At 43.4% G+C, this 12,371-nt stretch overlaps 1 protein-coding gene across 6 annotated transcripts in view; it reads right to left on the reverse strand.

The window, feature by feature from the left end:
* VEGFC (vascular endothelial growth factor C) overlaps positions 1-12,371 on the reverse strand; it is a 271,647-nt gene that overhangs the window by 94,011 nt on the left and 165,265 nt on the right. For all 6 annotated transcript variants that reach the window (XM_029579571.1, XM_029579500.1, XM_029579856.1 and 3 more), the window contains one exon: positions 9,175-9,365. In XM_029579571.1, the coding sequence (XP_029435431.1) occupies positions 9,175-9,365 (191 nt within the window). The remainder of the gene's footprint in view (positions 1-9,174; positions 9,366-12,371) is intronic.

Genomic DNA, 12,371 nt, shown 5'->3' on the forward strand with positions numbered 1-12,371 from the left:
GCATCCACATCTCATACTTTTTACATTTGTAGCTGCTCCTTTCAGTTTGTTTCTATTTTTCTAATTTTATCAAAGTTTCCCTTTTGAATGTTTAGCGCTAGAGCTGTAGATTTACTTACCGTCCCCCTTCCTGTCATTAATTCAAATTTGAACATATTATGATCAGTATTGCCAAGCGGCCCCACCATCGTTACCTCTCTTACCAAATCCTGTGCTCCACTAAGAATTAAGAACATAAGAACATAAGAAATTGCCATGCTGGGTCAGACCAAGGGTCCATCAAGCCCAGCATCCTGTTTCCAACAGAGGCCAAAACCAGGCCACAAGAACCTGGCAATTACCCAAACACTAAGAAGATCCCATGCTACTGATGCAATTAATAGCAGTGACTATTCCCTAAGTAAAATTGATAATAGCCATTAATGGACTTCTCCAAGAACTTATCCAAACCTTTTTTGAACCCAGCTATATTAACTGCACTAACCACATCCTCTGGCAACAAATTCCAGAGCTTTATTGTGCGTTGACTGAAAAAGAATTTTCTCCAATTAGTCTTAAATGTGTTACTTGCTAACTTCATGGAATGCCCCCTAGTCCTTCTATTATTCGAAACTGTAAATAACCGATTCACATCTACTCGTTCAAGACCTCTCATGACCTTAAAGACCTCTATCATAGCCGTCTCTTCTCCAAGCTGAACAGCCCTAACTTCTTCAGCCTTTCCTCATAGGGGAGCTGTTCCATCCCCTTTATCATTTTGGTTGCCCTTCTCTGTACCTTCTCCATCGCAACTATATCTTTTTTGAAATGCGGCAACCAGAATTGTACACAGTATTCAAGGTGCGGTCTCATCATGGAGCGATACAGAGGCATTTTGACATTTTCCGTTCTATTAACCATTCCCTTCCTAATAATTCTTAACATTCTATTTGCTTTTTTGACTGCTGCAACACACTGAGCCGACGATTTTAAAGTATTATCCACTATGATGCCTAGATCTTTTTTCCTGGGTGGTAGCTCCTAATATGGAACCTAACATCGTGTATATGGAACCTAATATCCTAATATGGAACCTAACATCGTGTATTAGATCTAAAATTGCTCCCTCTCTCACCAGTTCCAGAACCAATTGCTCCATAAAACTGTCATTTATTCCATCCAGGAACTTTATTTCTCTAGCATGTCCTCAATATTGAGGTAAGTGAAATCTCCCAATATTACTGCACTACCAATTTAGTTACCTTCCCTAATTTCGCTTAGCATTTTTCTGTCCATCTCACCATCTTGGCCAGGTAGACGGTAGTATACTCCTATCACTATACTTTTCCCCAAAACACAAGGGATTTCTACTCATAAAGATTCAATTTTGCATTTAGTCTCATGAAGGATCTTTATCCTGTTGGACTCTATGTCATCCCAGACAAAGCGCCACCCCACCTCCCAGATGCTCCTCTCTGTTATTGTGATATAATTTGTACCCCGGTATAGCAGTTTCCCATTGGTTATCCTCCGTCCACCATGTCTCTGAGATTCCAATTAAGTCTATGTTATCATTCACTGCTATACATTATAATTCTCCCATCTTAGACCTCAGGCATTAGCATACAAACATTTCAAAGTGTGTTTTTTGTTTGTATTTTCATTCTGCTTTCTAATTGATAGGGATAAATTGGAATCTTTTAGTTCAGGTGAAATTTTAATTACAGGCACTTGGATTACTTTTCTTATTAATGGAACCTCACTGTTGGGATGCCCTAATTCTAATGCGTCATTAGTATTCTTTGAAGACACCTCCCTTTGAACCATGTGCTGCTAAGCGACTGTCAGCTTTCCCCTTTTTCTAGTATAAAAGCTGCTCTATCTCATTTTAAAGGTTAGCACCAACAGCTTGGTTCCACCCTGGTTAAGGTGGAGCCCATCCCTTCAGAAAAGATTCCCCCTTCCCCAAAAGGTTCCCCAGTTCTTTACAAAACTAATCCTTTCTTCCTTGCACCATCATCACACATTGAGATTCTGGAGCTCTGCCAGCCTCTGGGGACCTGCGTGTGGAACAGGGAATATTTCAGAAAATGCTATCTTGGAGGTTCTGGATTTCAGCTTTCTATCTAAAAGCCTACATTTGGCTTCCAGAACCTCCCTCCCACATTTTCCTATGTTGTTGCTGCCCACATGTACCACGACAGCCTGTTCCACCCCAGCACTGTCTAAAATCCTATCTAGGTGATGAATAAGGTACAACACCTTCGCACCAGGTAGGCATGTTACCAGGTGATCCTCATGCCCACCAGCCACCCAGCTGTCTACATTCCTAATAACTGAATCACCAACTATGATGGCTGACCTAACCCATCCCTCCTGGGCAGTAGCCCTGGGAAACACATCCTTGGTGTAAGAGAACAATGCACCACCTGGAGAGCAGGTCCTTGCTACAGGATCCTTTCCTGCTGCACTAGGTTATGTTCTTCGATCATGAGACCTTCTTCCTCCAAGGCAGCATCAGGGCTGCCAGTCTGAAGTTGTGACTTGGCTACTATGTCTCTGAATTTCTCATCTATATACCTCTCTGTCTGCCTCAGGTCCTCCTGGTCTGCCACTCTAGCCTCCAGAGATCGGACTTGTTCTCTGAGAGACAGGAGCTGTTTGCATCAGATGCACATATACGACTTCTCACTGGCAGGTAAAAAAAATCATACATGTGACACTGGGAGGCCCCCCTCTTGCTGCTGGACAGCTGTCTTCATCTCTAATATTTTCAGTTCCTAGTTAAGTTTTAAGCTGCTATGGGTGTAGGAATGTGTCTAATTAGGGTCCTTTAAATGTATTAGTATATTCACTATGGGGCGGATTTTAAAAGTGTTATGCGCGTAAATCCTCAGGATTTACGCGCACAACTGCTCCTGCACCCTTATGTCCCAGGGCTTTGTGAAAGGGGTGGGGGGCGCAGGGCATGTCACTAGGTGGTCCACAGATCCGAAATGCCACATTGGTGTCCAAAGGAACAGATTACAGCCGGCATCCTTGATGGTTCCCCTTGGCTCAGCTATGCACCCGATGGCTTCAATGTTTTGGGCTCAACTGCATCCATTCCTGTAACTATAGCTGACGCTAGCCTTGACAACAACTCCAGCGCTTGGCAGCACCATTGCTGCTTGAAGCCCCGTGGCTTGCCCAGGCTTCTTCTCGCCTTCTCTCTCAGGGAGACTACACTGCCATTTCGGCAAGTAGGAGGGGAGCCTCCATCATCCAGGGCTCTTGGCCGTGGAGACTAGTTCCTTCGAATGTGGGAAGAATAAGCTCTCTCTCCCACAGGAATGATGCAGTCCTTGATCCCTTCACTGTCCGTGCCTCCATTGATGCTGATTGATTGTTGAAATGTCATGGAACTCCTGCTTGGGTGGAACTCAGGTGAGTCCCCAGGCTCAGTGACCTATATGGATCACCCATGGACTGCATTCTGTCAGTCCTGACAGCACCAGACAAAAGCACCAAAAAGAGACAGAACCAGGAGAGGAGACAAAAACTAAGCTGCAGATGCAGTATACATTTATGAAGAATAGAATTAGATTTTGCCAGGCTGCACAGTGATTAAGGCCTACCACGCGGCTGGCAGAAAGTTGAAACACAGAGAAAAATAAAATAAGAAACAAAAATTAAAACTACCGTAAGCAAAAGAAAAAGAAAAACAGCTGGAGCTCCAGAAAAAAATCACAACAAAAACTGAGGCGAGTAAAGATGAATTCCGTGACCATACGGCTCCCGTGACCACTCAGCTCTGTGGAAAAAAAAAAGAGACCGAGGGACTCTACTTAGGGACAGGGTAGGGTTGCCAAATGGCTCCAAATTTTCAGGACAGGATGAGCCAGTCCTGGTTTTACCTCATTGCATGCTGAGAATTATTCTGATTTTCTTACTGCATTCCCTAAGAAAAGCAAGACTATAAGTACTGCATGCAGGGGAGTAAAATCAAAACTGGATCAACCTGTCCTGAAAATCTGGAGTTAGGTGGCAACCATAGGGCAGGGTGATAATTATAACTATATATGCTCAATGGGGCATTTTTGAAAGCTCTAGAATCTTTGAGACCAAAGTTCCGGGCCGAGTTCCATCTGATGATGTCACCCATGTATGAAGACTGCAAAACTGATAGAAATACTCCCTGTTACCCACTAGACGAGCTTTCCATTGCTCCTGCAATTGGATTGCATTTAATATATAAAGGTGATATTGCCTCGATTGGCCTCCAAGTCTTTTTCCACTGCCATATAAAGCCCACAGTAGCATGAATCCTACAAAATTGTTTCCTCTCACCCTATCTGTGCCAATCTACTATGGTCTTCAATTGTGAAGTCGCATAGTAACAACTTAAATTCAGAACCCCTCCCCAATTTTTGGGTTGGCATATAATCCTAGGGGGCCTTATGCCACCAAATGAAATAAAAAATATGTCTTTGCCAGAGTTTAAGCAACTTATTTAGTATATGAAATTAAGGATTTGGAATAAATAGCAAAGTCGGGGAATGATATTCATTTCAATTGTTGCAATCCTGCTAAACCTGGACAGTTCACGAGTTTCCCACTTTGCAATATCCATCCCTAGCAAATCCATCAGACGTGTGTAATTTAATTGAAAGGGCCTTCCCTATATATATATATATATATATATATATCTTACTGTTACTTACTGTTACTTGTTCCTATTACTTGTTACTGTTACTTACTCCTATTATGTTAGACTATACATATTAGAATTACAGTTTCTGTTGTTCTTGTTCTATAAGGGGGGGATGAAGAAAAGTGGATCTATATACAGACAACAACCAACAAGGACTGAATTACATAGTCTGGGTAAACAAATAAGCATGGGTGTAGCTTGCTTATTGCGGCGGTTACTACCCCTAACTAATTAAGCTAGATATTTCACTTAGATGCAGTTCCAACACTGCTCTCTACATTAATGGTGGGGGTGGAAGGGAAATAGAATCAAAAGGTTACTAAGAGCCAAGAGAAACAGATAAGTATGAGAAAAAAAAAGTGTGAAGCTTGCTGGGCAGACTGGATGGGCCGTTTGGTCTTCTTCTGCCGTCATTTCTATGTTTCTATGTTCTCCAATTCCCCTTATTTTCCTCCTCTCCTCTATCACCTTTCATTACCTCTCCTGCCCTGTATTATGGTTTAGTCTTTTTAAATAATTTTCAGATGTAATTTCCTTTCAGTTTCCACTTGTTTCACTGTAAACCGATGTGATGTGAAAACGAATGTCAGTATATAAAAGCAAAAAATAAATAAATAATAAATAAATATATTCCCAAATACTTTATTTTGGTTTTAGCCCTTTTTTTTTTTTTTGTAAATATCTTTATTGAATTTTCAAATTTTTACAACAAAGGTTTTATTGCCACATACATCATATCCAGAGAAAATTTTGTCAGAGAAAAACATAAAAAGAACACAAAAAACCCAGAAACCCCTCCCCTTCCCCCCCCTTCTAGTCCATCAAAGGAGTGTAGGGAGTTCAAGATAAGAGAAAAGGGGCAAGTGAAAAAAAAGAAAAAAAAACCCCCATACTTGTCAGGTGAAAAAAATATGGCTTTCATAACCGGTTCTCCAGTTTCTTAATGTTATAAACAGTTTCGGACCTTTCCATGGGTGTTCCTCTATTTCCTGTCTTTTTGAAAAAAAAACAACCCAAAAACATAAGGATCCGTGGAGTTCATGGAGTTGTCGTCCGCCCCACCTTGGGGGCTAGGTACGCTGTAAAACCCGCCCAGATAGATTTTATTTGTACATATCTCTTTGGGGATTGTGGTGTAAGCAGGGCGTGCTCCATGGAGCACAGGAGGACCATCCTTCTAAACCAAGCTTCGTGGTTCGGGATGTCCGCGTGGATCCAATTTTTAAGGATGACTTGTTTCCCCACCAAACCCGCTCGCATAACAAATAATTGTTCAGAAATAGTGAGGTTTGGATACGTCGAATCCGCCATCCCAAATAACCACAAATTCGGGTTCGGTGGTATAGTTCTCCTCAGGATGACAGAACACGTGCGGCTTATACGTTTCCAAAAGCCCGAAACCCCTCCACACTCCCAAAAACAGTGGAAATAATGACCATCACTACATACACATTTTGGGCATTTTGGCGTGTGTACGATCTTCATCTGGTATGCCCTAAATTAAATCAAATCAAGGCAAAACACTTATATAAATCAGATAAAGATTAACTGTATGAAAATTTCCAGGTTTCAACAATTTTTCTAAAAGAAAAATAATCAAGCTATTTGAGATTTCCATTTCACAAAAGCAGATATATCTGCATGTTAACAGCATATAACTGATACTGTAGGTCAAACTTCTTTAAGATCATCTTAAGTGGGTACAAGTATGTGTTAAAGAGTACCACCAACAACGATGGAACATGGATTATATCATAAGATATTTAGGGCCGGATTTTAAAAGCCTATGCACGTAAATCCATTGGGGTTACGCGTGTCTGGCCTATTTTAGAAAGGCCTGGTGATGCGCGTAAAGCCCCGGGACACCTCTAAGTCCCGGGGCTTTCGGAAAAAAAGCGGGGAAGGGGCGGGGTGGGGCCAAAGGCCTCTGGCACAGCGGTCATTTGCCACTGTGATGGAGGATCGCGTGCGGCAGGTGTAGCAGGTAAAACAATTTTTTTTTGGGGGGGGGGCCTAGATTAAGGAATGGGATTGGGAAGTTCCCTCCCAGGCCGGTCCGATTTCGGAGCGGCCTGGGAGGGATTGGGTGAAGGCCACGGGTCTCGGCGCGCACAGGGTGCACAACTGTGCACCCCCCTTGCGCGCGTCGACCCCTGATGTTATAACTCGAGTGCACCTGTGCGCACATGTTATAAAATCGGGCATCCATGTGCGCGCACGTGCCGGGTAGCGATAAAGCCCTAACGCACACGATAAAGCCCTAATGCACACGATAAGGGCCTTATCGCGGCGGTAAGATTTAAATTAGGGGGAGGGGAGGAGTCGGGGCAGAGTTAGGGAGGGGAATATGTTAATCGGCGGCAGCACATTATTGCCGGCAGTAGCGCGGGGAATAGCACCACCTTTTATGGTGGCACTGTACCTGCAATAGCTTGCAGTTGGCCACACCGCGGCAGGCGAAACCATCCGCTATCGCCTGACCGCCCCCTACTTCGTCTCCCCATCCCCCTGTAATGCAGGGCTCATCATTCCACATGGAATGATGAATCCTGGCCCTAGTCTGAAGTACGAGCACAGTAAGGACTAAACTTAAAATAAATCAACAATGACTAAACTTAAAATAAATGTGGCTTGTATCTTCTATCAGTTGTGAGGCAATGCTTTGTATAAGCTGAAGTATGTGGAGGGTCTTATCTGTTAGACTCTTGTGCAGTATGTTACAGTAGTCCACCTGTGTAGTTACCACAACATGAGTACAGTGATTTAGGTTTATCTTCTCGATGAGAGGACACCGTCTTCCTAAGTTATGAAACTGAAAGAGGGAGTGGTTTTTTTTTTTTTTTACTGTTGCCTAATTTGTGGGAGGATGGCTAGTTCCAAGTTTAGCAAGATTCTGAGGCTTTTTATCTGTGTTTTTAGCAGGAGCTCACAGGTTCCAAATGGGATTTTTAAATCAGGAATTTGTCTGTATATGTTTGGCAAGAAGAGAATCTTTGTTTTGTTGGGATTCAGATGGAGTTTGTTGTATTTTGTTCATTCTTGGAGGGCTGTGAGTTTCATTTGTTTTGGTTTGTGTATAAAATACCTCATGTGTGTGTGAGCTTTGAGACAGCAGCAGACTTTGTGGTGCATTCATTGTAGTGCCTACCCTACAAGCTGGTCATAGAGGGAGAATGGTCAAATGGCAGTCCCTTTTGGAGTGAGGATGGCCATATTTCTCCTTGGATCTTCCCCTTATAGGCTCTCTTATGTCCCCACCCATGTCCTTTTCACACCAGTCTTTGGATCCCTAGACAGATTGGTCTAAACATGCAATCATTTCAGTATTTTACTCTGCTAGATCTCTCCAGTCTCCTTCGACCTCTTCACCTAGAGTGTACTAGCTCTCCTACTTCTTTCCTCTGTATGGACAAGCAACCCCCATGTACCATGCTTATACGTAGTACAATATCCTTTGGAAGCCAGCAGGAGGAATCAAGAAGAAAAGAGAATTGATCATGCTCAATTTAGCATGCTCACACTATTTAGCAGGCTCTAGCTGCTCATGTACCAATATATTTTCACGTTTCTGTGCATGAAAAAAAGTGTAAACACACTATTTCTGACATATTTTACTATGAGCACACAATCTTTTTGTATCACACATGCAGTAGTTTTTTTAATGTTCTCATTGCAATTTTTTTCACAAGCACTAAAATTGGTTTTGTGGAAAATTTAGGAGTACATTTAAAAAAAAAGCGAGAGCGCGTACTTTTGTTCACGCACCAGGCACAAACAAAAGTACGCCAGATTTCAATAGATACTCGCGTAGCCGCGCATATCTTTTAAAATCTGGGGTCAGCGCATGCAAGGGGGTGCACATTTCTGCTCCTTGTGCGCGCCAAACCCAGCGCGCGCTGCCCATCCCTTCTGAGGCAGCTCCGAAATCGGAGTGGCCTCGGAGGCAACTTCCTTCTGCCTCCCCCACCTTCCCCTCCCTTCCTCTACCTAACCCACCCCCCCAGCCCTATCTAACCCCCCCCCTACCTTTATCGCAAAAGTTACGCCTGCTCAAGGCAGGCGTAACTCTCGCGCGCCGGTGGTCCGCTGGCGCACCATTACCCAACCCGGGGGCTGGTCCGGAGGCCTCGGCCACACCCCCCGGAACGCCTCTGGGCCGGCATCAAGCTCCCCGGAACGCCCCAAACGTTGCGCCGCCCCCGACACGCCCCCCCTAGCAAAGCCCCGGGACTTACGCGCGTTCCAGGGCTTGCGTGCGCCGCCGAGCCTATGCAAAATAGGCTCGGCGCGTGCAGGGGTTTTTTTTTAAGGGTTACGCGCGTAACCCTTTTAAAATCCGCCCCTTATTGTATAGGCCACTATACAGCCAATTATCTTAATGAATATTTTCTACAAATAAAATCATTTATTATTTAAAAATTTGTGTGTTGAGACTATTATATTCTAAACAAATGGTCAAAACATATTTGGTGTAAAAAACTAAAACTGGAACAGAAACTTACCGTTTTGCTGAGGTAAGTTGAACTGGTGTTAATACATTGAAGCCCTTCACTATTGCAGCAGCCCCCACATCTGTAGAGGGATACACAGGGGGGTTTAAAGAAGGTGTTTGTTGCTGCTCCAAACTCTTTCCCCACATCTATACACACCTCACGTGGCATGCACTGAGTTTTTCTCCATTCATTATCAATACCTGCCGAGTTATAGGGAAGTTCACAAGTCACAATACAGCTCCAACAATAGGTTAGCAGGAACTCATATTTTAAACACAGACTAGATGAATTAAAGAGTTTAAGACAGTTTTCATTAATAACACCAGACAAGTACTTAGTACATATGGGAAATGTTTCCATTCTGTGGCAGTGGGAAACAGCTTTACTAAATTGGCCCATTGTATATAAACTAATTGCCAATTGTCTAAGATGAGAATCCAAGCTTGGCAGCCTCTTATAATTCCAGACATACAACATACTTAGGAACTTTCGTTTTCAGTTTTTATTTATTTTGCTTGAGAATATCAATATTATAACAAAAGATGTCAGTGGAACAATTACGGATATAACAACGAAGAAAAATCACTTGAAAAGCCATTTTTTCACTGATTTCTACTTTGTTCTAACATTGAAATTCTCAGGCATAATAATATAAAAACTGAAAATGATGGCCCCTAAACATACTATAAATGTATGACTTGCCACTACATGGAATCAAAATACTAATTGGTTTATCTTTATTAAACAAAAAATGTAAAAAAAGGAAAAGTCATCTTGAAAGAAATACTAGATTACAAGGCAACTATGCAATATTTAACTGCAGACATTGGATGGCATACTGTATGCATGAAGGACAAGTATACTGTCAAAATGATTTAATATGCTGGAATACTTGTTTAGCTGAAGCCTTTCAACTCACAATACTTCTAAACTTATAAATCATTCCAATTTTACATTTCCACTTTCAAACACACTGTTTTGGAGAGCTGTAAGTATTGCAAAATTTCTTTCAGAAATTTGTTTCTTCTTTGCTTGATATAGTTTACTCAGAACTATATGGGGCAGATTTTAAAAGCCCTGCTCGCGTAAAATCCGCCCCATAAATCCGTAGATCCTTAATTGGAGCAGACTGGGATGGAACTGGGGAAGGTCCCGATGCGTTGCAGCACGAATTTGCTAAATTATACCCCCCTTGCGCGCGCCTACTCAGAATTTTATAACATGCGAGCGCTGGCGGGTAGCGCACACAAGGACGCGTGTGTGTGTATTTTTTGAAAATCTACCCCTAAACAAATTCTTTGCTTCTATGTTTACTAATGAGGATGTTGAAGAGATGCTAGTTCCGGAGACGGTTTACAAGGGTGATGAGTTAGATGAACTAAACCAAATCACTGTAAACCTGGAAGATGTAGAAGGCTAGATTGACAAACTAAAGAGTAGCAAATCACCTGGACTGGATGGTATGCATCCCAGGGTTCTGAAGGAACTAAAACATTAAATTTCAGATCTATTAGTTAAAATTTATAAACTATTATTACAATCATCCATTGTACCTGAAGACTGGAGGGTGGCCAATGTAACCCCAATATTTAAAAAGGGCTCCAGGGGCAATCTGGGAAACTATAGACCAGTGAACTTAACTTCAGTGCTGGAAAAAATAGTGGAATCTATTCTAAAGATCAAAATCACAGAGCACATAGAAAGACATGGTTTAATGGAAAACAGTCAACATGGATTTACCCAAGGGAAGTCTTGCCTCACAAATCTGCTTCATTTTTTTTTTTTAAGTGCTTAATAAACATATGGATAAAGGTGAACCGGCAGATGTGGTGTATTTGTATTTTCAGAAGGTGTTTGATAAAGTCCTCATGAAAGGCTTCTAAGAAAACTAAAAAGTCATGGGATAGGAGGCGATGTCCTTTCGTGGATTACAAACTGGTTAAAAGACAGGAAACAGGGGAGCTCACGGAGGAGAGTGGAGAACACGTGGACCCTGCCGCACTTCGAGGGCTATAACATCTCTCCTTGGGAACAGCTGCGAGTACTGGAGCCCAGCACTTGCTTCGGACACCTCAGTGATGTCAGCGGAAGCGCCAGCTGCATAAAAACTGGAGCGGCGGAGAAAGAACTTTGGGAGCTCACGGAGGAGAGTGGAGAACCCGTGGACCCTGCCGCACTTCGAGGGCTATAATATCTCTCCTTGGGAACAGCTGCGAGTACTGGAGCCCGGCACTTGCTTCGGACAGCTCAGTGACGTCAGCGGAAGCGCCAGCTGCATAAAAACTGCAGTGGGCGGCGCACCGCCACCGCCGGCCCGCTGCCTAAGCCGTGCGCTCCAAAGGGGCGCGCGGCTTGGACCGGCTTAGGCTGGCGAAGACGGGAAGGCGGCCCCGAACTCTGCTAAATATTTTCATCATAGAGATCCCTCCAAACCAGATGTTTCAAGTTACAGAAGAGTGAGTAGTACCAGTTACTTGTTAAATTTATTGTGATTCGAACATTATGCCGCATACTAAGCGAAAGGGGAAGGTTAGGCAGGAAGTCTTAACCCCAGCAAAACCATCCCCTATACAAACAAGACTTACAGGATACTACCCACTTTCAGAACCCTTAACTCCGGAGAACCTATTTATTTATTTATTTATTTATAGATAGGATTTATATACCGGATGTACCTGTATAATATACATATCACACCGGTTTACAAGGAAGAAGAACTATCGCCTCGTTGGCGGTTTACATTGAACAAATTAAACAATTAAACAATTAATAGTTATTTGCTGAACAGTTAACAAGAAACATGAAGGCGCAAGGAGGAACTTAGTGGAGCATACAGGGGCGGATTTTAAAAGGCGCGCGAATAGCCTACTTTTGTTTGCGCTCCAGGCGCAAACAAAAGTACGCTGGATTTTAGTAGATACGCGCGGAGCCGCGCGTATCCACTAAAATCCTGGATCGGCGCGCGCAAGGCTATGAATTTTGTATAGCCGGCGTGCGCCGAGCCGCGCAGCCTACCCCGTTCCCTCCAAGGCCGCTCCGAAATCGGAGCGGCCTCGGAGGGAACTTTCCTTTGCCCTCCCCTCACCTTCCCCTCCCTTCCCCTACCTAACCCACCCGCCCGGCCCTGTCTAAAACCCCCCCTTACCTTTGTCGGGGGATTTACGCCTCCCAGAGGGAGGCGTAAATCCCCGCGCGCCAGCGGGCCT

Source organism: Rhinatrema bivittatum, chromosome 1, assembly GCF_901001135.1.
Source record: "Rhinatrema bivittatum chromosome 1, aRhiBiv1.1, whole genome shotgun sequence".
NCBI classification, from domain to species: Eukaryota; Metazoa; Chordata; class Amphibia; order Gymnophiona; family Rhinatrematidae; genus Rhinatrema; species Rhinatrema bivittatum.